Source organism: Chrysochloris asiatica, unplaced genomic scaffold, assembly GCF_000296735.1.
Source record: "Chrysochloris asiatica unplaced genomic scaffold, ChrAsi1.0 scaffold00022, whole genome shotgun sequence".
NCBI lineage: Eukaryota > Metazoa > Chordata > Mammalia > Afrosoricida > Chrysochloridae > Chrysochloris > Chrysochloris asiatica.
Genome location: NW_006408540.1, coordinates 26,095,747 through 26,121,562, shown reverse-complemented (window position 1 = coordinate 26,121,562; position 25,816 = coordinate 26,095,747). Strand labels below are relative to the sequence as shown.

The window sequence follows — 25,816 nt, the reverse complement described above, 5'->3', positions numbered from 1 at the left end:
CCCAAGATGTCAGCTCTGGGCTTCCAAGCCCGGCAGATTCAAAAGTACGTGATTTCTTCGTTTAGCTTCAAGTTCCAGTAGCTATAAGCCTTCAAACTTTAAAAATATTACTATCTCTGTGGTTCTGAGTTTTGGAGCTCTGCCCTGGATCTGCTTTGCCTGGTATTCTGTGATATGGCTGACAGCGAACTTCACTGCACCTCCACCCTAGCTGCCATCAAGCCCTGCCTCTTCAGAGAGGGACGTTTTTGGAATAGGATAAAATTCTTGGCAAGCAGGCCACACAGCATGTCTGCCTGTGTCCTCTGGGTGGGGCACCCGATTTTGCAAAATCAAATAAAGAAAATCTTACTCTTGCTAAAATTAGTATAGATTGGATTTCTTGAGCATTTTTCAGTAAGCATTCATGATAACTCATCGGTGACCTCATAACCAAGAGGAATTGAGACAGTATCTGGGGTATCGACAACATTTTTCATGGTCCCCTGGAAACAAGAGGACCAGCATGTGATTATGGGGATGCCAGGAAACACTACAAGGATTGATAGGGCTCCTACAGGGAGTTGGGGTTTGCAAGGCTAAGGAAGACACAAAAGTGCTGGTTGCCTCTGTAGCGCGGCTCTTCCAATGAGCTGAATTTGGAGAGAGGGGGGAAGTGAGCAGAGAGCTGGGAATGAAGTCCGCCATATACAGAACATCATCAGGGTCCAGATAATGAGCTGCTCTCAGGTGGAATGAATGATGCCATTTTACAATCTGCCTCTAACCAATAGTATGAAACCCTGGTGTCTGTACTGAGCTCTATGGTAGGACAGCCAGTGTCCAGGGTTGCTTAGGCTTTAGCAGATGAGGGTGAAACTGAAAAGCTGCAGCACCAGAATGTCCTGGTCACAGGAATGTAGGAGGGGGCAGAACGGGCAAATAAAATAAGGCAACAAGAAAGGTCTGGTTCAAATGACAAGAAAGCAGATGTGGATTGATTTGCTTGTCCTGGCACTCCCTGAGACAACATTGACAAACAACCTAACATGGCCCTTGTGAAACTGTGGCAGCCCTGAGCAGCAAGTTACCAGGGGAAAATACTCTCAAGGACCTGCCATTCCTAGCACACTCTTGGCATAGGAAATACAGGCACCCCTTGACTAAGTTTGGGACCAATTTCCCTCAAGCCCTTGATACAGAGACTATTGGGGGACTGGAGACCACATGTGGAATTAACCATCCATTGAGCTCCAAGAAATAAACAAACTGTCTTAGCCCTAGTGGACACTAGGACTGAATGCACCCTGGTTCATGGAAACATCCACCTCTTCCAGGGGCTGCCGAGAGCTATTGATGGATATACACATGGGGAAAGTGTGCCAGGTGACTTTGATACTGAAGATTGGCTGTTTGCCTCCCGAGGAATATAAAGTATACATTTCTCCTCTCCCTGAGAATACATCCTTGGGAGGAATGACACTTACGACCATCACAGGAGAGTTCTGTTTAAGGGTCTTTGTGGTAAAATCTGTTATTTGGGGATGGGATAAGTGGACCCCAGTCTACCTATCCCCTCCTCACCGGGTGGTTAGCATCAAGCAATACTGCCTATCTAGGGGGCATGAGGAGATTATGGCTATAGTAGTCAAACTCACCCGGGTGTTGATTATTAATTCCACTCATAGTCCATCCAGTAGCCTGGTGTGGCCAGTGTGGAAGCCAGGTGGATCATGGCGTATGACGGTGGACGACTGAGAGCTTAATAAGGTGGAGACTCGTCTTCAAGCAGCCATACCTAACATTGCTTCTCTCATCAATGATAATGGGGAATGCTTGGGTACCTATCGCTTTGTGCTTGACCTAGCTAATGCCTTTCTTAGTGTCTTTCTGCACTTCAGAACAGCTGGTCACATAATTGTCAGTGCTAGGCCTAGGGGCTAGGTCCGTGTCTATGGGTTCAGGAGGCCACACATCTCTCTAAACTTCAGACCAGTCAGGCTTTCCTCTTCTCTCTCTCATCTCAAAGTCAATGGGTGTCAGTGGAACATGGCCAAACTCAGTCCCTCTTTTCATTGCTGCATTTCTCCCACTTCCATTCACAAGTAGTCCCAGGTGGTCACCAGTGAGCATAGTAAAGTGCTTGTGGGTTCCCTTTGAGTTTCAGTCTTAGGAGGGGGTTTTCCCCATGGGCTGACTTTTCTCGCCTTGATGCTTCCAAAGCAAACAGCTTGCTTGATTTCAAACAGCCAAACAGTCCACTTTTTTCCTGCAGGTTTTTCTTTCAGTAAGATTCTTTTGTTCTCCCAGCAGTTCTGTGTTGGTCTGCGTGTCTTTTCAAGTGGGAATGCCCCAGCTCAGAAAGCTCTGGATGGGGCTCAGGATTCTACCTAAGACCCATACTTTACAAAGACTTAACAAGAAGCCTATTTATCTGGTCAAATTCTGACTCCCTCTTTAGCTAATCTGATCAGTTATAGGCTGAAGATGGGCTTACAATTTTTCTGTAATCATAATTTCCAATATTCATTTCTGTCACACTTAAATGTCCATTTTACAGTAGTAGGCAGGGGGAACCAATATCCATAAGACAGTCAAATACTTAAACATTTCCCCATACTCCTTTAACCATTCAGACTGTCTTGATCCCTATATCACAGAACACTGTTATTCCAAGGTTGTGTATGTCACTATTTATCTCCATTTAGACTATGCATATCTCCCAAAGTCTTCCCCCCCCATCTTATTGTTCATCTGCCACCCTCCCTCTTCTTGTGTATTGCCCTCTCCTATATTGTTCTCCCCCACACCTGAGCTAACATGTGTCTACCCTCTAACCTGTGAATTGCTCTCCCCTTCCTCCTATCCCTGGTAACTATCATAGAATGTTTCTCTCAATATGGAAATCTTTTCATATATGTTTACAATAGTGGTCTCTTGCAATATTTGTCTTTCTGTGATTGACTAATTTCACTCAGCATTATGCTCTCAAGGGTCATCCATGTTATGAGGTGTTTTGCAGATTTATTTTTCTTCTTCAAGGTAGCATAATATTTCATTGTGTGTATGTACCACAGTTTGTTTGTGCATTCTTCCATTGTTGGGAACTAAGGCTGTTTCCATCTTTTTGCTATTTTATTATTATAAATAGTGCTTTGATGATCATTGGTGTGGAGATATCTACTTGTGTCCTGGCTCATATTTCTTGTGGATATATATCAAGTAGAGGGATTATTGGGTCATAAGGCATTTCTAGTTCCACTCTCTGAGGAAGCACCATACTATTTTCTAGGAGTGTTTGAACTATTTTACAGCCCCACCAGCAGTGTAGGAGGGTTCCAATTTCTCTATACCCTTGCCAGCATTTGTTTCCTGTTTTTTGTTTTAAATTTGCTGTTAAAGCTGGTGTGAGATATCATATTGTTGTTTTGATTTACATCCCTGTTGTGGCACTGTGGGTTAATGCGCTGGACTGCAAAGTCAGTTTGAACTGCAAGGTCAGTGGTTCAAGCTCACTAGTCACTCCTTGGAAACCCGATACAGGGTCGCTATGAGTCGGAACTGACTTGTTGTTGTTGTGATTAGGTGCCATCGAGTTGGTACCAACTCATAGCAACCCTATGCACAACAGAATGAAATACTGCCTGATCCTGGGCCAACCTCAAAACTGACTGACTAGATGGCACTTATCAACAAAAATAGCTAATGATCCTGAACATTTCTTCTTGTTTGTTGGCTACCTGAATGTCTTTCTTGGTGAAGTGTCCATTCATGTCCTGTGCCCATTTTTAAATTGGGTTGTTTGTCTTTTTCTTGTAGAGGTTTGTAGTTTTCTATAAATTTTAGAGATTACTCCCTTGTCTGATATGTTATTGCAAAAAAATTTTCCTAGTCTGTGGGCTACCCCCTTTTTACTCTTTTGGTGAAATCTTTTGATGTACATAAGTTTCTCATTTTTATTATGTCATCTATTTTATCTTCTATTGTTTGTGTGTTTTTTGCAATGTTTGATTTGTGTATGCATACCATGTATTAGTTTGATAGTGTATGCACGCTAAGTTTGTCCTTATTTTATCACTGATTATCTTTATAGTTTTAGGTTTTACATTTAGTTCTTTAATCCATGTTGTTTGTTTTTATATATCATGTGAGATATGGGTCTTGTTTTATTCTTTTGTAAGTACCATTTTTTGAAGATGCTATTTCTTCCCCATTTAATGTGTTTTGGCCCTTTATCAAAGATCAGTTGATTGTATATGGATGGATTTACTTATGGGTTCTCAATTCTGTTTCATTGATCTATGTATCTTTCATTGTACCAGTACCAGGCTGTTTTGACCACTATGGCCATGTAGTAAATTTTGAGAAAAGGGAGTAAGAGGCCTCTAAGTTTTTCTTCTTAAGCAGTGCTTTGCTTATCCAAAGTCTCTTTCCTTTCCATAAAAAGTTCCTAATCTTTTTTTCCCCATCTCTTTAAAGAATATTGTTGGAATCTGGATTGGGATTCCAGTATATCTGTAGATTGCTTTGAGTAGTATTAAGATTTTCACAATGTTAAGTCTGCCTATTCATGAGCATGGTATATTCTTCCATTTTTGTAAATCTCTTCTGGTATCTTATAGTAGAGTTTTGTAGTTTTGTCTAGGTTTTTTGTTTCTCTGGTTAGATTTATTCCTAAATATTTCATTCTTTGGGTGGCTATTGTAAATGGTATTGTTTTCCTTTTCAGAGCTGTCTTTATTAGTATAGGGAATCTGACTGATTTTTGTATATTGATCTTGTACCTGCCACTTTGCTGAATCTTCTGAGTTTCAATAATTTTTTTTTTTTTTTGCTGAATTTTTGTGATTTTCTATGTATAGGACCATATCATCTGTAAATAAGAGTTTTACTTCTTTGCCAGCTTGGATGCCTTTCTTGCCTTATAGTTCTGGCTGACTTCCAACATACAATATTGAATAGGAGTGGTGACAAAGGGCATCCTTGTCTGGTTTCTGTTCACAAAGGCTATGTGTTCAGTTTCTTTCCATTGAGTGTGATGCTCACTGTTGGTTTTGTAAATATGTTCGTAATTATGTTGAGGAATTTCCCTTCGTTTCCTACTTTGTTGAGTGTTTTTTTTTTTTTTTTTAATCAGGAATGGGTGCTAGATTTTTGTCAAATGCCTTTTCTGCAATGTGATCTTTCCCTTTTTCTATATTGCTATTTTTCTAATATTGAACCATTCTTGCATCCCTGGTATGATTCCTGGTTGGTCATGATGTATTATTTTTTTGATATGTTGTTGAATTCTATTGGCTAGGATTTTGTTGAGAATGTTTGCATCTATGGTCATGAGGGATATTGGTCTATAATTTTTTTTAGTGATGTCATTGCCTGGTTTTGATATGAGGCTCATGCTTGCTTCGTAAAATGTACTAAGAAGTTTTTCATCCTTTTCTATATTCTGGAATAGTTCCAGTAAAACTGGTGTCAATTCATCTCTGAATGTTTGGTATAATCCACCAGGAAAGCCATCTGGACCTGGACTTTTTTTTTGTTCAGTTTTTTGATGACTTGATCAATATCTTTAGTTCAAATTTTCTACTTCACTCTGTGTCAGTTTAGGTAGGTCGTGTTTTTCAAAAACTGTATCCATTTCGTCTAGATTTAAAAATTTGTTGGAGTACAATTCTTGATAGTATTCTGTTGTGATGTCATCCATATGGTATCTCATGCTTGTTGTATTGTGTCTTCTCCATTTGGTTTTGTTAGATTTGCCCATAGTTTGTTGATTTTATTAATCCTTTCTAAGAATCAGCTTCTTGTCTTGTTGATTCTGTTTTCTTCCTGTGTCTCTGTTTTCTATTTATTGTTACTCTAATCTTTATTACTTCTTTTCTTCTGGTGACTGTAGGCTTACTTTGCTGATCTTTTTCTAAGTGTTGGGACCATTTCATTTTTGATGACTCCCAATTTTCCTCTGCTATTCATACGGTTTTCATTGACTAAATATTCGGAAGTAGTTCGTCACTCCTTCTTCCTAGTCTGTCTTTGTCTGGAAGCTCATCTGAAACCTGGCCACCATTGTTTATTGCCGTTGCCACACTGTATTTTTGAGTGCCTTCCAATCTAGGGGGCTCACCTTCTAAGCACTATATTGGATAATATTCTGTTCAGGTGACCCTCCTGGTATTTAAAATACCCATGGCATAACTTCCAGAATCACAGCAACTCACAAGCCACCACAGTACGACAAACTGATAATTTTCTTAGATTCATTCTTCATATGTTCCATGTTCCAATTTTCAATGGATGTTTGTTGGTGTTACTTGTTTCGAGTTGAACCCCATCAACAAATGAACGTCCTGAAATCTCTGCTCCATTTATGTCATTAAGGTCATCTATAAATAGGCACCTCTTCCTGAGTCATATTTTGAGTGCTTTCCAATCTGATGGGTTTATAGTCCAGTACTATATTAGACATTGTTCCACTACTATTCATAGGTTTTCAGTGGCTTACCATTCAGAAGTGGTAGACTTGCCTTCTGTCTTAGTCTGGAAGCTCCAACGTGGGTGATCTTGCTGGTATTGAACGTATTGGTGACACGCTTTCAGCATCACAGCAATACACAAACCACCAGAGTACACGTTGATGAGTAGTAAGTAGCAAGGTGAGTATTCCCTTTTTGAAAATATTGTTAGTTGCCATTGTGTCAGCTGCAAATCATGGAGCCATCATGTAGAACACAGGAAATGTGGCCCAGTCTTGTCCCCAGCTTTATCATCATTAGTGTGCTCAAATTCATTGTTGCTGCCACGCTATATTTTTGAGTGCCTTCCAATCTAGGGGGCTCATCTTCTAGCACTATATTAGATAATATTCCTTTCATGTTTCGTTGTTTAATTTTTGGAAGATCAACATCAGGCTTTTCTTTCTAGTCTGGAATCTTCACTGAAATCTGTCCATCGGGGTGACCCTACTGGTATTTGAAATACTGGTGACCGTTTCCATTATCACTGCAATTAAGGTATTTTCATCCTTGGATGAACAAGTATTTGAGGATGGGTTTGAGTGTGAGCTCAATATGGGAGTCAAAGTATCAAAAGAGTGAAACCCAACAGAAAAGAAACTAGGGCTTTTCACCTGAATACTCTTCCAGACCTTGTGATTCTTGTCTGGTTTCTTTCTGTTCAGTCTATAGAAGGCCTTAGGTTATTTTGGATCTGGGGAAGTGCTTAGCACAATGCCTAGCATAAAGAAGTACTTATTGCTATCATAAACACAGTATTAAAGTCTGTTCATTTTGATTGTCTTCTTAGAATTCAGGAGCTTTGGGGTACAATGTAGTAGTCAATTGTGGGACACTAGGGTTTTAGTCATATCCCAGCTCTTTCATTTACTAGCCACATGACCTTTTGCAAAGTGCTTGTCTGCTCTGGGCAAGTCTATACTTAAGAGCAAGCAGTTAAGAGGATTTACTAATGTGAAGCACAGAACAAATTGCCTAGCTCACAATAAGTGGTTCATAATTGGTAGCCATCGTGATTTGAATGGATCATATGGCTTGAAAATCTGTCATTCTGAGACACTCTTCTCTTCAAATCTCCCAAAGCAAGCATAAACAGCAAAGCCTTATTTACCAAATAATAAAAATAGCCACCACAACTAGTCCTGGTGTGGAGCTGTAGAATAAAGCATTGGACCACATGTCAATTTGAACTGCAACGTCAGTGGTTCAGACTCACCAGCTGCTCCTTAGAGACCCAATCTATACAGGGTTGCCGTGAGTGGGAACTGATTCAAAGGCACTTAACAACATTGAAACACTTGAAAGCATCCGTGAAGACACTGTGATTTGATGAGCACAAATGAAAACTTTTGGTTCTTCTGTCAACTTTTTTTTTTTCCTTTGAGTTTCTCTTACTCTGCCTTGACAGCATCAGGGACAAAACAAAGAAGCAATCAACTAAAGGGATACTCTTTGGCACATACTTACTATCTTAAAATATGAAAACAATTATTTAAAAACCCTTAGAGAGTGTGAGGTGTCACCATCAGTTCTGTTGAGGGTAAAGGGTGGGTTACAGGATGACTGCTTGCGCTAAGTTTTGGGGAACCATTCTTCTGCAGTCCGTGTGAGTCAAGGACCTTTTGCACAAACAGAATGTTGAGGAAAAGCATAGACTGCTCAAACACAGCATGAAAAATCCCTATTTCCAATCTATAGGAAAAAAAAAAAAATATACGAGGTGACATGTGCATGGATATTTTCCAAGCTGGGTACATACCTAGTTGCTTCTGTGGCATGATGCTTCTAAAACCAAAATAAGGGTCTTTCTCAGTCAAATTCTGAACTTGATCTGGGTGCTTGCAGTTGTGGCAACTAACAATCACTTGGGTTTTAAGAAGCAATGCATCTTTAGAAGAGATCTGGGAGATGGCAATTTTGACAGACGATATGGGCACAGAATGAATGAGTGAGGGAATGTTGATCAATCTGGGTGAAAGGCAGACCTCAGGGCAGAAGGCAGTGACAGTAACAGTAACAGGGACGTCCTAGGCCCCTGAAGGCAAGAGGAAGAAGATACAGGGAAATAGGTGGGAAATGTAGGAGAGGTCAGATTGAGAAGTTTACCTCAGACTTGTTCCTTTTTTAAATATATGGAAAGGAAGCAAGACATTTTATAAACTCCAAGTCACTAAGATAAAACACTTAGAAAACGTGGCATCAGGATTGGAGGAAGACTCATTAAAAACCTGCGATATGCAGATGATACAACCTTGCTTGCTGAAAGTGAAGAGGACTTAAAACATTTACTGATGAAGATCAGAGAGCACAGCCTTCAGTATGGATTGCATCTCAATGTAAAGAAAACAAAAATCCTCACCACTGGCCCAATAAACAACATTCTTATCAATGGAGAAAAAATTGAAGTTGTCAAGGACTTCATTCTTCTTGGATCAACAACTATCAACACTCAGGGAAGCAGCAGTCAAGAAATCAAACGATGTATTGCATTAGGCAAATCTGTTGCACAAGACCTTTTTAGAGTGTTGAAGAGCAAAGATGTCAGCTTGAGGACTAAGGTGTGCCTGACCCAAGCCATGGTATTTTCATATGAATGCATGCAAAAGCTGGACAGTGAATAAGGAAGACCGTAGAAGAAATGATGCTTTTGAGTTATGCTGATGGAGGAGAATATTGACAGTGCCATGGGTTGCCAAAAGAACCAACAGATCTGTGTTGGAAGAAGTGCAGCCGGAGTGCTTGCTGGAGAAGGATGTTTGGATGTTGGTAAGGTGGAGGTTCAGCGAGATGGAGGTCTTTTTTTTTGGCTATTGGCCAAATGGCAGCATCAATGGACTCAAGCATGGCAACAATTGTGAGGTTGGCCCAGGACCAGGCAGCGTTTCGCTCTGTTGTGTATAGGGTTGCTCTGCGTTGGTAACGACTCAAAGGCACCTAACAACAACAGCAATCTACTTGAGTTTATTTCTATAATGAATAGATAGAAATCTATTCCTCCTCTTATGTTGAAGATACGAATACCGCTAGAAATATTGTTTTAAGCCCATTATAAGACGAAACATTTAATTTTCTAAAACAAGCAGCAGGTAATGCATATGAAGGCAATAAACACATCTCAGAAAAAGAATTATACAACTTTTATTTTTCATGGATTTTAAAGATACTTTTGCTACATAGTTCATGTATTTTATGAGATTATATTTTTTTCATTTGTATGAAGTTCAACCTTATACAATTTTAAGGTGATATGTTTGGTAGTGTATCTATAATCTTTAAAAAGTTTAGAGTTTTTGGAATGTACAGTATATGAGGTAAAATCAACATTACAATAGAAATTGCTTACTCCTCTGCACTAATTTTGCAGTGAGGCTCAAATGGCAAATACACTATTAAATGACATTTACTATCAAAAATAGGTGTTCATTTGAGTTTACTATGAAAAACATAAGCCACTGTAAACTTGTCACAGTGGCACATTTTACCATTTTAGACATTCAACTATATAGAAATCTCTGGGCGATTACACTCACACTCATTTGTACTGCCAAATGTGGCACTTTTAAGAAGTTCTAGAAAACAATCACAATCACGGTTGTTTTGGGGGAAGGTTATCATTCTATACATCAGAGATTTAATTTTAAATAAAATGTAAACATATAGTATATTATAGTGACAGATCATTCTCACGACTTGGAAAGGCCAAGTTTATCCATTTCTGTTTGGAACAAAGGTCAATGTTTTTCAACAGCACAGGTTATTTGACATAAAACAATTACAATACATGCCCATTCTAATATAAGACAAATTCTTCAGAATCTTCAAAGCACAAAACATATGCTCCTTTTTTCAAAGACTGGCAGAAGTGCTTAGTAATCACCAAAATGCTAACCCAAGCAACTAAAAATTAGTGAGTCACTATCCTAAAATTCAAATAATAAATTAAAAAAAGCTAGTTACAAGTGTTTTACAGAGAACAGATGTGATAAAACAAGAATTTTAGATAATTTCATTACAAACTGTATATTTACTGGCAGTCATTAACATCTAGACAGATGTACAATATGGTACTTGACAAAATTCAATCTGATCATCCAATATAAACTCACAAATGCAAGCTCACAAAACATTAATGATGTAATAGCAAAGTGCTCAAATGCAACATTAACCACATGCAGTCAACAATTTGGAACAGACATTACATCAAACATTAGTTTTTCAAGATAGAAAGCAGCTTGAAGTTTACTGGTGCAAATTAGTTTTGTCTTCGGATTTGGTGACCCAAACAAAAAGGTTAGGTTTGATTATGAATTCTGATGGTGATGGCAGTAGTTATGGGAGAAGCAGCAAAACTTATGGAAGTTCTTCAAAATTGGCCCAAACTAGACAGAAGGAGTGTGTATGCAATACATATGTGCAACAATTGTAGGTGCCAAGTGTATAAAACGTGTGTGTTATGCCATATGTGTACATGTATGTCCTTATACACATAGGTATAGCTTAAACATATCATAAACAGAAGCCAAATTAAATAAGTTGAAATTAAAAAATGACTTTATTAGTTTTAAAAAAGTATCTATAAAAGCTATCTCTTCCACGTTTTCAAGATCTGAAGAGGTACTTTAATAGTAAACATTAAAATATTTTTAGGCCAAGTGGACTGCCTGTGCTTTCTTTAAGTGACCGATGTACGAATTTATGGATATATAGCTGTCATGAAGAATGCCACATTTATCAAACAAGAAGATTCTTTTTCATGCATCTTTTCTTCCATTATTATTTTTTGTTTGCTAAGCCCCTCTAGTTATTCATCAAAATCTTCTTTACCAAATAATTAAGACAAATGAGGAGGTAGAAATATAGCACTAGATTGCTTTCACAGCATCAGACTTTAACATTTTTGTACAGCATTTAGTGTAAATTTTATTCATTTGGAATTTTTAACTTGGTAATAAACAGATGAGGCTTATCACTGTTACACTCATGCTGACTGGTCAAAATATCAATTATGTATTGTTGCCTCTTAGAAAGTTTGTTTTATAAGAAGCATGTAAAAAAAAAAAAGTTAAGGAAAAAAAAAGCCCCACCAAACAAAACCCACTAAATTTGATATTTCTGTGGCTTGCATTCTATTAAAGTGCCAGCCATTACCTAATAATATAAGCATTGTAAATGGCAAAATGTCGTGCTATAGTCTCAATGCCAGTGCTAAATGCCACTGTTTTTGTAAAAGCAATACAGAAATCATTTTAGTACATGACAAAATAAAATATAATAAAGCATTAAAAAATGAAGTAGTATTTTCACTTGATTACAAAGTACTGAATGATAAAGGCAATCAAAACAGAGAAGAAAGCGAACAGCACGAGGATGATGGCGGCCCACTGCTCATCACTGAGGGCCCGCCGGCGCCTCGGACTTTCCACAGCGTCTCTGTTGGTGCTGGCCGGCGCTTCTGTCCTCTGAGAGATGAAGAGCACTGTGGTACTGTAGGGACCTACCAGGTCCTGGTGCCCCACAGGGTCTTGGCACTGGCGAATGGCACACACACGGAAACGGTATTCACAGTTCAGCTGAAGGCTTGAATACCGCAATGAAGAGTCGGGACCTTTGTAAATCTGTTAGAAAAATTATGTTAAGAAGTATGTGTTAAAACTGGCTTGCTTCAGAATTATTTTTGACATGAGAGTTAGTCCCATTAATTTTTTCTCTTAAGTGACGTTTTCAAAATAGTTATCCATTGAAGTTTTTGTTTGCTGAAAAAGTCAGGAAAAACTTGGAAAAGCAATGGTGTGAGCTCTATCTTCAGAGAAAGTGAAGATGTGCCTTAGAGTCGCTAGAGAACAAGCATAACTAGCCCATAGGCAAGTGCTGGTTTCCATAAATGTCAGAAGTCAGTGTCTGTGAAATCAGTCCACAGTATCTGAGGTGCTGTCTAATCTTGTTCCCTAGTATACGGCTTTTGCATTAACTAATAAATTTTTGTATAATTTCAACATAATTTGTTGAAAGAAATAATGAATGAATGAATGAGAGGTGCTTTCTATGTTCAGAGAAGAGACCACTGAGAATCACAAAACAGGATCTTAAAAACTAACTTCTCTGTCCATTCCTTAGAAGGGAAATCACAAGAATGGAATTCTATGGATTTTCCAGTAGCATGCTACTGCTTTGGAGGCTACAAAGTGAAACTGATCACCCCCGGGTTCAGCCTCTGCTATACCATATCTTGACTCTTGTGATCTGTTATTGTAGTTGTTGTGTGCTGTGGAGACGGTGCCAACTCATAGCAACCCTGTGTAGTGTTTCTGAGGCTGTAAATACTATGGAAGCAGAAAGTCTCATCTTTCATCCACAGCGTGGCTGTTATGTTTAAACTGATGACCTGGTCGTTAGCAGCCCAATGCCATAACCCACCATACCACTTTGTTGTTGTTAAGTGCCCTTGAATCAGTTAGGACTCATAGCAACCCTGTATAAGGGGAGGTTTCCAAGGAGAAGCTGGTGAATATGAACTGCCGACCTTGTTATCGGTCCAGTGCTCTATCCTGCAGCGCCACACCAGCACTCCAGAGTTCCTTAAATCTAGTTTGTTGTTGTTAAGTACCGTCAAGTTGGTTCGGACCCACAGAAACCCTTTATAGGGTTTCCAAGGAGTGACTTGTGAGCTTGAACCGCTGACCTTGTGGTTCAAACTGACTTTGCAATCCAGTGCATTAACAGCACTACATACACTAGGACTCCATATAGTATTTAATAAAAGGCTACTAAACTAGTGACTGAAGTAGGTGAATTTATCAGCCAAAAAGTTTATCAGGAGAGGGGCAGCAAGATGGCGGACTCAGCAGTTACACTATACGGACCTTCGAAGACAAAGATAAGGAAAACCAAATGAAATGGATGCAAATGATAGTCCTGGAACCCTGAACTTCAGATGAAGGGATAGAGTGGACTAAACCAGCCTATTAGGAAACAGAGTTGAACAGGTGTGGCAAAAAAAAAAAAGGAGACAGACTGGTGACCTGTGCTGGCCAACATGATGCAGCATGGCCATCTTAAACTTTTGTGAGTGGCTTCAGAGACAAGACAACTTATTGGCATTGCAGAAACATGAGTGATATAAGGAGATAAAGGTGCAATTTTTTCCTTTCTTAATACGCCCCTGGTTATCAGAGGCATGAGCCACACACGTACACCCCACTGAAGCTCCCATTCTCACAGAGCTGCAAGGAGGTGAGCGGCACAATTAAGAGCCCCATCAAAGTAAGTGGGGAGCTATTTGTACCAGCTCCAGTGCAGGGATTCAGATAAGCCCTGCTCCAAACTTGTAGAGGCAGTCCTGGACTAGCACTCACTAGAAGTAGCTGCTGAACAAACGTGTGTGTGTGTGTGGCACAGAAGGTCATGTGTGTCAGCTGGCCAGGTGAACTTTTGTGGGTGGCTTTGAAAGAAAGAGGGTGGTAGGTTGCACACAAGTGTACCCCGTACTGGCAGAGAGAAATGACTTTTGAAAGAACTGGAGAGAAAAAAAAAATCCTTCTAAAGATCTAACGTGTGGGGACCAAGATAATGTTGGTCCCATGATATTAATAAAGCAAGGATGAAGAAACTTGGAGGGTAGAGACTGGGAAGGAAGAAGATGAGAACACATTGCAATTTTGTGTACATAAAGGAGCTCTGGTAGCGTAGTGGTTACGAATTGGGCTGTGAGCCTCAAGGTCAGCAGTTCGAAACTACTAGCTGTTCCAAGGTAGAAAGATGAGGCTTTCTGCTCCCGTAAAGATTTATAGCCTCAGAAACCTTGTGCAGGGTCGCTATGAGTCAGAACCGACTCCATGGCACGTAACAACAACAACAACAGGACTGAAGTAAACAGATTAACTTGCTAAAGCTAATTTAAGAAGGTTTATATGTGGCACTGTAGGATAAATACTGGACTGCTAATTGCAAGGTCTGCAGTTCAAATTCACCCACCAGTTAGTTGCTCCTCAGAAACCCTATACAGGGTCACTGTAGTCAGAACTTAACAACAACAACAACATATATCTCAAGTGTGAAATGAGTTAGGTTTAGGTCTTAAAATGAGAAATAACTAAATGAATATTTCTGTTCCCCATCCTTATTATCAAAGTAACTTTGTTGGGATCTTAAGAAAAAGGGTAAGTGAAAAACCAATAAATTCATGATTTTTTGGCCTTTAACTATTTGCTCACAGATAATATGACATATAATTAATACAAAACAGTCCTTATATTTGCTATGAACCAATGATCCTTTTGTAGGCAGACGAAGAACAATAATTAATGAAGATTTATAGCTAAGAGACCAGTAGATAGATTATTATTTTCATTTTACATCTTAACTAAGGAATGCTGAATAAAATCTTAGCTTGTGTATCTCCACTGGCCAAGAACTTTCAAATAGCATGTCAACTGCACTGGAATTTTATAGGAAAAACGTTTAAGAAATAAAGTAAGGTTAGCTAAAATAAAGTCAAAAAGCAACTGATGAACTTTGAGATTCACAGGCAAGGAGAAAACAACTAGTATAGAATTGGGATATCCTAAATATGTGACACTTAGACACATTAAAATATTTCACCATAAGAACAAAGAGAAACCACAGACAAGGAGGCTAATTGCTAAAATTTATAGAAAATGTCAACACTTCAACTACAAAATGACAAATGATCTAATTTAAAAATGGGCAGAGGACATGAACAGATATTTCACCAAAGAAGACAGCCTACAAACCCATGAAGAAATGCAAATCAAATGAAAACAACAATGAGATTTCTTTTTACCCCAGCATTAAAAGCAAAGTTCAAGAAAACAGAAAACAACCAATACTGGCGAGGACATGGAGAGACTGGAACCCTTACACATTGTTGGTGAATTGTAAAATGGTACAACCATTGTGAAAATAGTCCAGCTGTCCCACTACCAGGTATATATCCTAGAGAAGTAAGAGTTGTAACATGAATCACTACATACACACCCATGTTTATTACAGCACTATTTTCAATAGAAAAAGATGGAAACAACCTAAATGCCCATGCACTGAAGAATGGATAAACAAGCTATGGCACATATACATAATGGAATACTATCCAACATTAAAGAGTATGCACCTCATAATATGGATGAAACTGGATGATATTGTGCTGCATGAAATTAACCACAAAAGGACAAATATTGTATGAGACGACTGTTATAAATGAGTCCTGGTGTGGTGCTGTAGGATCAACAATGGACTGCTAACCACAATACTGGTTGTTCAAATCTACCAGCTGCTCCTTGGAAACACTATATAGGGTCACTATGAGATAGACTGACTTGAGGGCACATAACAACAACAACTTTTATGAGTCCTGGCATGATGCTGTAAGATAAGCACTAGACTGTTTACCACAAGGTTGGTGGCTCAAACCTACTAGTTGCTCCTTGGAAATCCTATATAGGGTTCCTAATAAGCTGGAACTGACTGGACAGCACTTAACAACAACTGTTATTGAAAGTCAAGAAAACGTTTTCACAGAAAAAAAAAAAAAAAATCTTTGATGGTTACTGAGGCAAGGATGATGGGACGTTAGACTGCCAACTATGTAGCTGTTAAGTGCTGTCGAGTCAGTTCCAACTCTCAGCGACCCTGTATGAGGTTTCCAAGGAGCAGCTGGTGGGTTTGAACTGCTGACCTTGTGGTTAGCAGTCCAGTGCTGATCCTACAGCATCACACCAGGAGTCCCACTATGTAGCAGACGCATATTAACTTGGATGAAGGTGAAGGCAGTGTATAAGAGTTCAGCAAAAAATGATGAAGGCTAAGGAAGACAATGGGAGGAGTTCAAAAGTTAAAGGCAACGAGGTAAATACTATTATAACCACAATCTTGCAATAATGATAGTGTACAAGTAGAAGCACAGACAGACATGTAAGCTGAATAGATGTGTGGAAAGGAGAATGAGAGTACACCCATGCATATCTACAGATTTGACAGGATATTTCTACATATGTATTATATATGTTTATAAATATAGTAGAGCACATGGAGGCAAAGTTAAAACGTCTTAGCCATACACGTAAGGGAATTAGTTACTGGACCTGAGGGTCTTAGAAGCTTGCAAGTAGCCATCTATGGTGTAACTACTGGTCTCCTCCTGTCCACAGCAGAGTGAAGAAAACGGAAAACAATCAGTCCAATGGACTACACAAACCTCAATTTCCCTGACCTGAAGACATGAAGAACTAGATGGTGCCTGGCTACTACTACCAATTGCTCTGAAAGGAATCACAATGGAAGACACTAAACAGAGTGGGAGAAGATATGGGACAAAACTCAAAATCACACTTTGTGGCAAGGAGGGGAGTGATTAACTTTGCAGTCTAGGAGTGGTGGTCCCTGGAACTATGAAGGGAGAAGAGCGGAAAGCAGGACCCTACCCAGAGAAGCAGTGATCCCTGAGATGGAGGCAGAGACGATGATGTGGAGAGATGGAGCAAGCTGGGGACTTTAGACCCAGAGAGAGAGACAGGAGCTATGTGATGACAACCAGGGCGTGGGGGTGGGGAGGCAGGATTGTACGATGCACCCTTTGGTTGTTTGATGATGCATGGAGGGGATTGTAACCATGGCAATAAAACAGTATACGATAGGATGAATGTAAAATTAATGTTCTCCCATGTAAACTATCACATAATTCACAATAAAACATTTTAAAAAGAAAACCAAAAAACCCCTCAAAATCATAAAGACTGGGCTAACTGGTGGAAGCACTAAGACTAGGGCCCTCAGTCACCTTTCAGGCTTGGAACTGAACTCACCTCCATGGCTTTCACTGAAACAGTAACTAAAAGGGGAAAAAACTACAAGTGCAACGGTATCACTAGGAAGAGATGCACTTCTTAGAATAATCATCCATTTGGCCAGAGCCAAAATTCAGATGGTGGGAAAGGTTAGAAAAGAGGAAGGAAAACGGAAGGAAAACACAAGGAGGAAGTGGCATAAGTGATGTTATATTATGGGGATTGCAATCAATGACATGAAATAAAATATGTCTGAATTACTGAGTAGAAAACTGATTTGCCTTGTAAACCTTCACCCTATTCACAATAAAAGAAAAAAAAGACAGCAAAACCAAAATAATACCAAAACCCATTAATAGTTCCCCTGCTACAGACCCACCTAAACCTGGCCTCATCCACTACATACTTTCCAGTCACATCTGGTTTCCTAAGCTCTTCCAACCTCAAAAAAGATGCACTCCTTTAGAAAAATCTTTCATATTCCAGTTGGAAATAATTATATTGTTTTATAAATTAGGTTTTGTCCTTATGACCTTTTATTTGTTTGGCCATGTAAAATGTAAAGATTTTCTCTTGGCTTACTAGAGTTCTTAATTAGATTCTTATAAATTTCTTATAAATAATTTATTAATACAGTAGCACCCATAATTCTTTTAATGTTATATTTAATATATGTGTGCTGAATATCACATAAATCACAAAAAAATTACTAAAGTAAAAAAATCCAAATGCTTCGAATATAACTTGCTACTAAGCTGTAGAATTTTACAAACTTTTATTTAAGAGATTTAAATGAGCAAATATAAAACAAAGTTCTAAGTAAATTAATATTTTAAGTTTTACAGCATGTAAAATCCAAAGTAAGTGAAAGCAATGTTATGGCTAATTTAGCTTTAAGTTAAATTAAAATAAATACTGCTGTCTTATTTGTGATGTAAACTTATTAAAATTCAGACATCAGTAAAATGTGGGGTCCCTATTTCCTTTAGACATGGAATACAATTACATTTATTTTAATATTAATTTTGCTTCCTCCTTGGAAGGAAACTTGCTTATCTGTAAATTACATTTCAAATCTAATTATCATGGCAATTTTCAGATGGTTTAATAAAGAAAAACAATCACATGACAAATTTCATCTACATCTTTTGGGCTTCTAATTTTAGTTAAGAAATTATATTTCCATGTTTTACAAAACTCAAAAACTATATATAAACATTCTATTTAGTTATAACAATACTGGAATAAAACATACATCTATAGGTTTTCTAGTAGGGAAATAAAATACAGGATAACCAGATGGAATACTAGACTTCTAAATTGTGTAAAAGTTTATTCTTTAAGTGAAGCTATTCTCTAGACTAGTAAAGGTGACAGTCTTACATAAGAATTGTGTCGTCATATTTACAGCACTAAATTATGACTACTATTATTATTAAATAAATCTTGGTCTCTCTGCTTTTGCCCTTATCTACCCCTCTAATTTAGTTTCAACACTGGTAGCCAAAATAACACTGTGTCTGATCATATGACTACGCTGGACAAACTCCTCCATCAGCTTGTCATTGGCTTGTCACATGGAGGAAAAGTCAAAGCACAAGCCTACCTATCTCCAGTCATTAACTATCTAACCTCATCTATAATTCTCCCCCTCTTCCTCATTTTGCTCTATTTATACTGGCCTCTTTCTTGTTCTACAAATTTACCAAGTATGCTTCTGTTTCAGGGCCTTTACATCACTGTTCCCTCTTCTTGGAACACTCTTCTACCCATATTTACATCCTTTGGGTCTCTATTCAAATGTTACCTGAAAACCTTGAATAAATTAGCCCTAGCTGCTCCCATCCTCAACACCCATCAGTATTCTCTATTTGTGTTCCTCAGCTTTAATTCTCTTCATTGTACTTCTCACAATCTGACAAACTACATACTAATTTGTATACTTGTATTTCATTTTTCTCCATTTGAATGTAGAGAGTATTAGGGTAAAGACTTTGTTCACTGCAGTATCCTGAGTGCCTGGCACAGAGTAGGTGTTCAATAAATACTTGTCAAATGCCTGAATGATCTGTTTAAGTGTCTTTCACCCCAACAAAGACTTTGAATGCTTAGATATTGTGTGGTTAACTAATTTACAAGCATAGTTAAGAACTATGCTTCTTAACTGGAAAAATTAAAAGTCAAATCTTACATAGAAGTATATAAAAATGAAAGGAAAGTAAAAATAAGCAGCCACAGAATTACATATCAGCACATACCTGTTTGAATTCAGAATCTTTTCCTGCCATAACTTGAAGACAGTAAATAACTGGATCACCTTTCATTGGCTGTAAACATTCCCAAGTAATTTCACAAATGTGATCATTTATTTTCTCTATTTTGGGTGCTGCAGGGAACAAATATAATTAAAATCTACTCCATTTTAATAAAAATCAACAAAACCTTTAAAACCCAGTTACAAACTTTAAGTAAATATCCTTGAATTTGCAGAGAAATTGTCAGTGGCTTACTCTGGTCTCCAGGCCACACAACCTACAGTGACCAGATTGGCTAAAATTGGCAAGCTTTTTTTTTTGTTTGTTTCCATTACTGTAAAGAGCAAAAGGAGGAACGTGGCAAGTATGGAAATACGTAGGGCATCAGAGAGGCTTTTACTCCATGTGAAATGAGCCAGTGGAGGATTTTACCATTTTGTGGAGCTTCTGTTGTTGTTGCTAAGTGCCGTCGAGTCGGTTCCGACCCATAGCGACCCTGAACAGGGTTTCCAAGGCTGTAAATCTTTACGGGAGCAGAATGCCTCATCTTTCTCCCGCGGAGCGGCTGGTAGTTTCGAACTTCTAGGAGCATAGTAACTAGAACACTGTTGTAGTTGTTATGTGCTGTTGAGTCAGTTCTGACCCATAGCGACCCTGCACAGGGTTTCCGAGGCTGTAAATTTTTATGGGAGCAGAATGTCTTATCTTTCTCCTGCGGAAATGCTGGTAGCTTCAATTGAGATTAGCAGCCCGATTCGTAACCACTACACTACCAGAGCTCCTTAACTAGAACATAGATTTTATAATTAAAGAAATCGCAGGATAAGTTGAAAACAAACCCCTAATTGCTTGACTTTGCCTTACTCAATAGTGAAGGTAGAAAGGGGTCATGGGAGTAAAAATCACAGCCAATATCTTAAGGTTAAGAGACAGTGAACCAGATGTTGCTGATAGGTACCATCTAGTTGGTTTGTTAATGAGTCTCCCTCTAATCCTGATGTCACAGTCTTCATTAATTCATCTTCTCTGATTATTTGCTCATCATACAGATTGAGTAAGTATGGTGAAAAAAATACAACATCATAGAGATTGAGTAAGTATGGTGAAAAAAATACAACCCTGGTGCACACCTTTTCCTGATTTTAAATCATTCAAACAACTGCCTCTTGTCTATGTACAAGTTCCTCATAAGCACAATTAAGTGTTCTGGAATACTCATTCTTAGTACTGTTATCCAGAGCTAGTCATGATCCACACCATCAAAAGTCTTTTAATAGTTAATAAATCACAGGGAAACATCTTTCTGATATTCTCTGCTCTCAGCCAAGATCCATCTGACTTCAGCAATGATATCCCTCCTTCTACTTCCTCATCCGAATCTGTCTCGAACTTTTGGCAGTTCCTTGTCAATGTACTGTTGCAGCTGTGTTTTAATTATCTTTAGCAAACTTTTAAGGAGCTCTGGTAGCATAGTCGTTACAATTCGGGCTGCTAACCTAAATGTCAGCAGCTCGAAACTACCCACTGTTTTGTGGAGAAAGACACTTTCTGTTCCCATAAAGATTTACAGCTTTGGAAACCCTATACAGGGTTGTTTGAGTTGGAATCAACTCCACGGAACACAGACACCACCACCAGCAACAAAATTTTACTTGCATGTGATATTAATGATATTGTTTGATATCTGCATTCCACTGGGTCACCCCTCTTTAGAATGGGCAATTATGGATCTCTTCTAATCAGCTGGCCAGGTAGCTGTCTTCCAATTTTCTTGGCATAGATGACTGAGTGCCTCTAGTGTTGCATCAGTTTGTTGAAAGATTTCAACTGGTATTTCATCAATTCCCAGCAGAGTCCTGTTTTTTGCCAATTCAGTACACCTTGGATTTCTCTTCCTTCAGTACCACTGGCTTTGATCACGTGCTACTGCTTGAAATGGTCGAACGTCCACCATTTCTGTCTGTTATAATGACTCTGTGTACTCCTCTCATCTTCTTTTGATATTTTGCCCAAAGAATCCTTCAATATAGCAAATCAAGGCTTGGATTTCCCCGCCCCCCCACCCAGTTGTTTCAGCTAGAGAAATGCTCAGTGTATTCTTTCCTTTTGGTTTTCTAACTCCATGTCTGTACATTTCATTATAATACTTGACTGTTTTCTGTAGCTGTCCTTTGAAATTTTAATCTCCATTTGCTTTAGCATCTCAATTCTGGATAGCAAGTTTCAGAGTCTCTTCTGAGATCCATTTTGGTCTTTTCCTTCTTTGTTATCTTCTTAATGACCGTTTGCTTTCTTCCTGTATAATGTTCTTGATGTCATTCCATAACTCTTCAGTCATTAGCATCTAATGCATCAAATCTGTTCTTGAGATACTCTAAATCCAGGTGGGATATGTTCAAGGTTATAGTTTGGCTCTAGTGTACTTTAAAAAACTTTCTTCAGCTTCAGTCTTAACTTGCATATGAGCAATTGACAATGTGTTCCAATCTGCTCCTGGCCTTGTCTGGCTGATGATATGGAGCCTTTCCATTGTCTTCTTTTCACAGATGTAGTCAATTTGATTTCTGTGTATTTCATCTGATAAAAGCCATATGTATAATTGTCTTTTTTTTTTTTTAGGTTTTTATTGTGAATTGAGTGATAGTTTACACAGGAGAACATTGGTTTTACACTATCATTTCATTGCAATGATTACAATTTCATTCATGCATCATCATTCAACAGTATTTGCTTCTATTCCCTGTTTTGTTGTTTTTTTTTTGGGGGGGGGCACAGTGAGGATGTACACAAAAATACTCAGGAATATATAATCATTTAAACAACCAACCAAAAGGCACATTCTGCAAGCCTGCCTCCTGGCCGCCAGCACACAGCCTTTCTCTTTCCATGAGTCTAGAGTTCTCAGCTGCTCTCTTTCTCTCCATGCCCTCATCTCTGGTGTCGCTGCCTTTTTGGATAGGGTCCCGCATTCTGCGCATGCTCTCCCTTGATGGTCCCAGGGTCCTCTGTTTCTTGACTGTAAGATTAACTACTCCCCCATATTTGTTACAAAACTTCTACCTTTAAAGTTGTGACAGTTGTAATTAGTCATGATAACAATTAATTACTATTGAATCATAAGAATCTTATCCCCATGTCTTTTCACCAGACCCATCTAGACAAGATGAAAACTATTCAGTGGGGACTCTACCTTCCCTGGCACACTCTTTTAAACTACACTCCCTCTTGAAAACTTGTAAGCCAGTCACTTCCTACCTTTATGAAGTGACTACCTTGACTACCCCCTCATTTTAGGTAGTCAATGTCTAAGTTGCCCGTCCCTATCTACCCTGTATGCAGAGGGGATAGCACTGATACTTGATATGAAGATTCTTTCCTTCTCATTTGGTATTTTTAGTTACTACATCCATAAGTATAGGTCAAGTTCATCAAATTGTAGCAATGGACACTTGTTGTTTCCTTTATCAAAAGTTGTTTTTTTTATCTTCCTCTAGTCATGCTCCGATTATCAAGCCATCGAGGCTAGGTCAAATGGGTACTATATCTGCAAGTTTGGGCGTTCTTGTGCATTTCCCCTCTCTTCTTATCAGCTGAATGCTTCACCCTCAGATCTAGCACTCCGTGGCTATGTCCTTGTCAATGGGCTCAGGAGTCCCCAGGTTTCACTATACTTTACTTCCTACCAACTAGCCCTTCCTCTTCTCTGTCTCATCTCCAGGTTAATGGGAGTCTATGGAACGTGGTTGAACTCAGCCCATTTCTTCATTGCTGGCTTTCCCCTGTATAATTGTATTTTATGTTGTTTAACAGAGGTATTGTAATGAATAAATCACTGGTCTTGCAAAATTTTATGTGATCTCCAGCATCATTACTATCACCAAGGCCATATTTTCCAACTATTGATCTTTCTTCCTTACTTTCAACTTATGCATTCCAATCACCAGTAATTATCAATATATCTTGATTGCATGTTGGATCAATTTCAGAGCAAAGAAGATGGTAGAATTCTTCAATAACAGTGAACTGGTCTTCCTTTCACAGATAGCATTATACTTTCAGATAGATCTTGAAATGTTCTTTTTGTTGATGAATGCAACGCCATTTCTCTTCAATTTTCTATTCCCAGCATAGTAAACCATATGACTGTCAGATTCAAAATGGCCAATACCAGTCCATTTCAGCTCACTAATGCCTAGGCTTACTGACTGATCTTTATGTGTTCCTCATTTTTGACAACTTCTAATCTTCATAGATTCATACTTTGTACAGTCCATGTTGGGATAATTACTGGATGTTTACAGCAGTTTATCCTTATTTTGAGTTTGGCCCCATCAGTATATGAAGATCCTGAAAGGTTTACTCCATTTGCAACATCATGATTGACTCTAATTTGAGGAGGTAGCTCTTCTTCAATTGTATTTTGAGTGCCTTCCAACCTGATGGACTCAACTTCTGGCACTATACCTGCCAAAATTTTGGTGTTCTTTATTATGTTTCAATATACAATAATCTGGTTCTATCTGACAATGTTCCACTGTTATTCATATGGTTTTCAGTGGCTAACCATTCAGAAGTAACTCTCCTCTCCTTCTTCCTAGTCTATCTTAATTTGGAAGCTCCTGCCTACCATGGGTGACTCTGCTGATAATTAAAATACTGGTGGCATGCCTTCTAGGGGCACAATAACACTCAAGCCACCACAGTATGACAAACTGACAGATGAGTGATGGGTGAACCAAATGAAGAAGGCGAAAAATGACTCACTAACTTAGCAACATTACTTGAAAGACTACTTAAGAATAGTTCCTGTAAACCAAGGATCTGCTAAACAAATGGTATATCCAAGTACATGATCCAGTATGCTAGACTAGAAGTCTTGTAATTTGATCTTGCAATGGAATGAATTTTAGTCTTTTTAGCTAAATGCAGAGTACAATCTTTGCATTTAAAAATTTGAACACATTTGGAATTGATTTTGAAAATATATGTATTACATATATATGTATATGTGTATATGGTGGTGGTTATGTGCCGTGGAGTCGGTTCCGACTCATAGTGACTCTATACAGGGTTTCTGAGGCTGTAAATCTTTACAGGAGCAGAAAGCCTCATCTTTCTTCCGTGGAACTGCTGGTAGTTTTGAACTGCTGACCTTGAGGTTCGCAGCCCAATTTGTAACCACTACGCTACCAGAGCTCCTATGATTATATATATATATATATATACACACACACACACATACACATTTATATGTATATAAATTTGATCCATTTAAATACCCAAGTTAACTAAGAATTTACTTATGCTTCACTTAACGGATGACCTGGCTATCTCCTAGAAATTCAAGTGAATGAAATAGCAACAACTGAAAACATTTAAACAACCACTTTGTAATTTTTCCTTTTAATAACAATAGCAGAAACAGCATATAACACTACCAGAAAACTAGTCTGTCAATTCAATTTAGCATTTTTATGCTACATTATTAAAAAGATAAAAACTAGTACCTGACTAAGTACTAAAGTGCCAGAAAAAAGAGCTTTTATTTGCATCATTCAGTGAAACTCTCAGTAGGTTGGTTTGCCTATATACATTTCTAAAAAGATATAATTGTTAGACACATACTGGATGCCAAGTTACAATAACAAAGAGCAAGCACTCTATGAAAATGCATTTAAATTTATTATAAAACAGAACAATTTGAAGATGTATAACTTACCTTTCAAGGCAGCTGGGACAGATTTTGGAGTAGCGAAAATATATTCTTGGGAGAGGGGTCCTTCCCCAGCTTCATTGCAAGCTTGAATACAGAATTTATAGGATGTTGACTCATTGAGTCTTTGTACTTTGTACGTATGACATGGTCCTCGATACAAGGATATAAACCTAAAATATAAATTTTCATTAAATACATAAAAAGACTACATTTTGAAAAATGTTTTTATAACTATTAAAAAAGTACAATTGGGGACATTTTTAGGATTAGTAAATTACTCCTAAAATTTAATGACCAGAATAGTTTTATCACTCTAAGCAACTCTGTATGTTTTTTTCTTCAGATGATGGAAACCACAGAGATAGCAAATTCCCAAATTGATATGTTTCCCTGAAAAGCTGTCAGTAAATTTCATGTCCAATCATAGTAACTATTCCTTCTCAAGCTTCAGGCATAGCTTTAGTTTATCTTTATAGTTTCTGCTTACTATAAAGATAATGGAATTTTTTCACAAACTTTTGGAACCCCTGAGGATATTTAAAGATATTCAGATCT

The 25,816-nt window shown here is 38.2% G+C and overlaps 1 protein-coding gene across 2 annotated transcripts in view; it reads right to left on the bottom strand.

Moving 5' to 3' along the window:
* Positions 1-9,480: 9,480 nt before the first annotated feature.
* The window catches only part of FNDC3A (fibronectin type III domain containing 3A), a 340,392-nt gene continuing 324,056 nt past the window's right edge, over positions 9,481-25,816 (bottom strand). For both annotated transcript variants that reach the window (XM_006837646.1, XM_006837647.1), the window contains 3 exons: positions 25,265-25,431; positions 19,549-19,676; positions 9,481-12,106 (listed from right to left, as the gene is read on the bottom strand). In XM_006837646.1, coding sequence (XP_006837709.1) covers positions 11,792-12,106; positions 19,549-19,676; positions 25,265-25,431 — 610 coding nt within the window. In that variant the 3' untranslated portion in view covers positions 9,481-11,791. The remainder of the gene's footprint in view (positions 12,107-19,548; positions 19,677-25,264; positions 25,432-25,816) is intronic.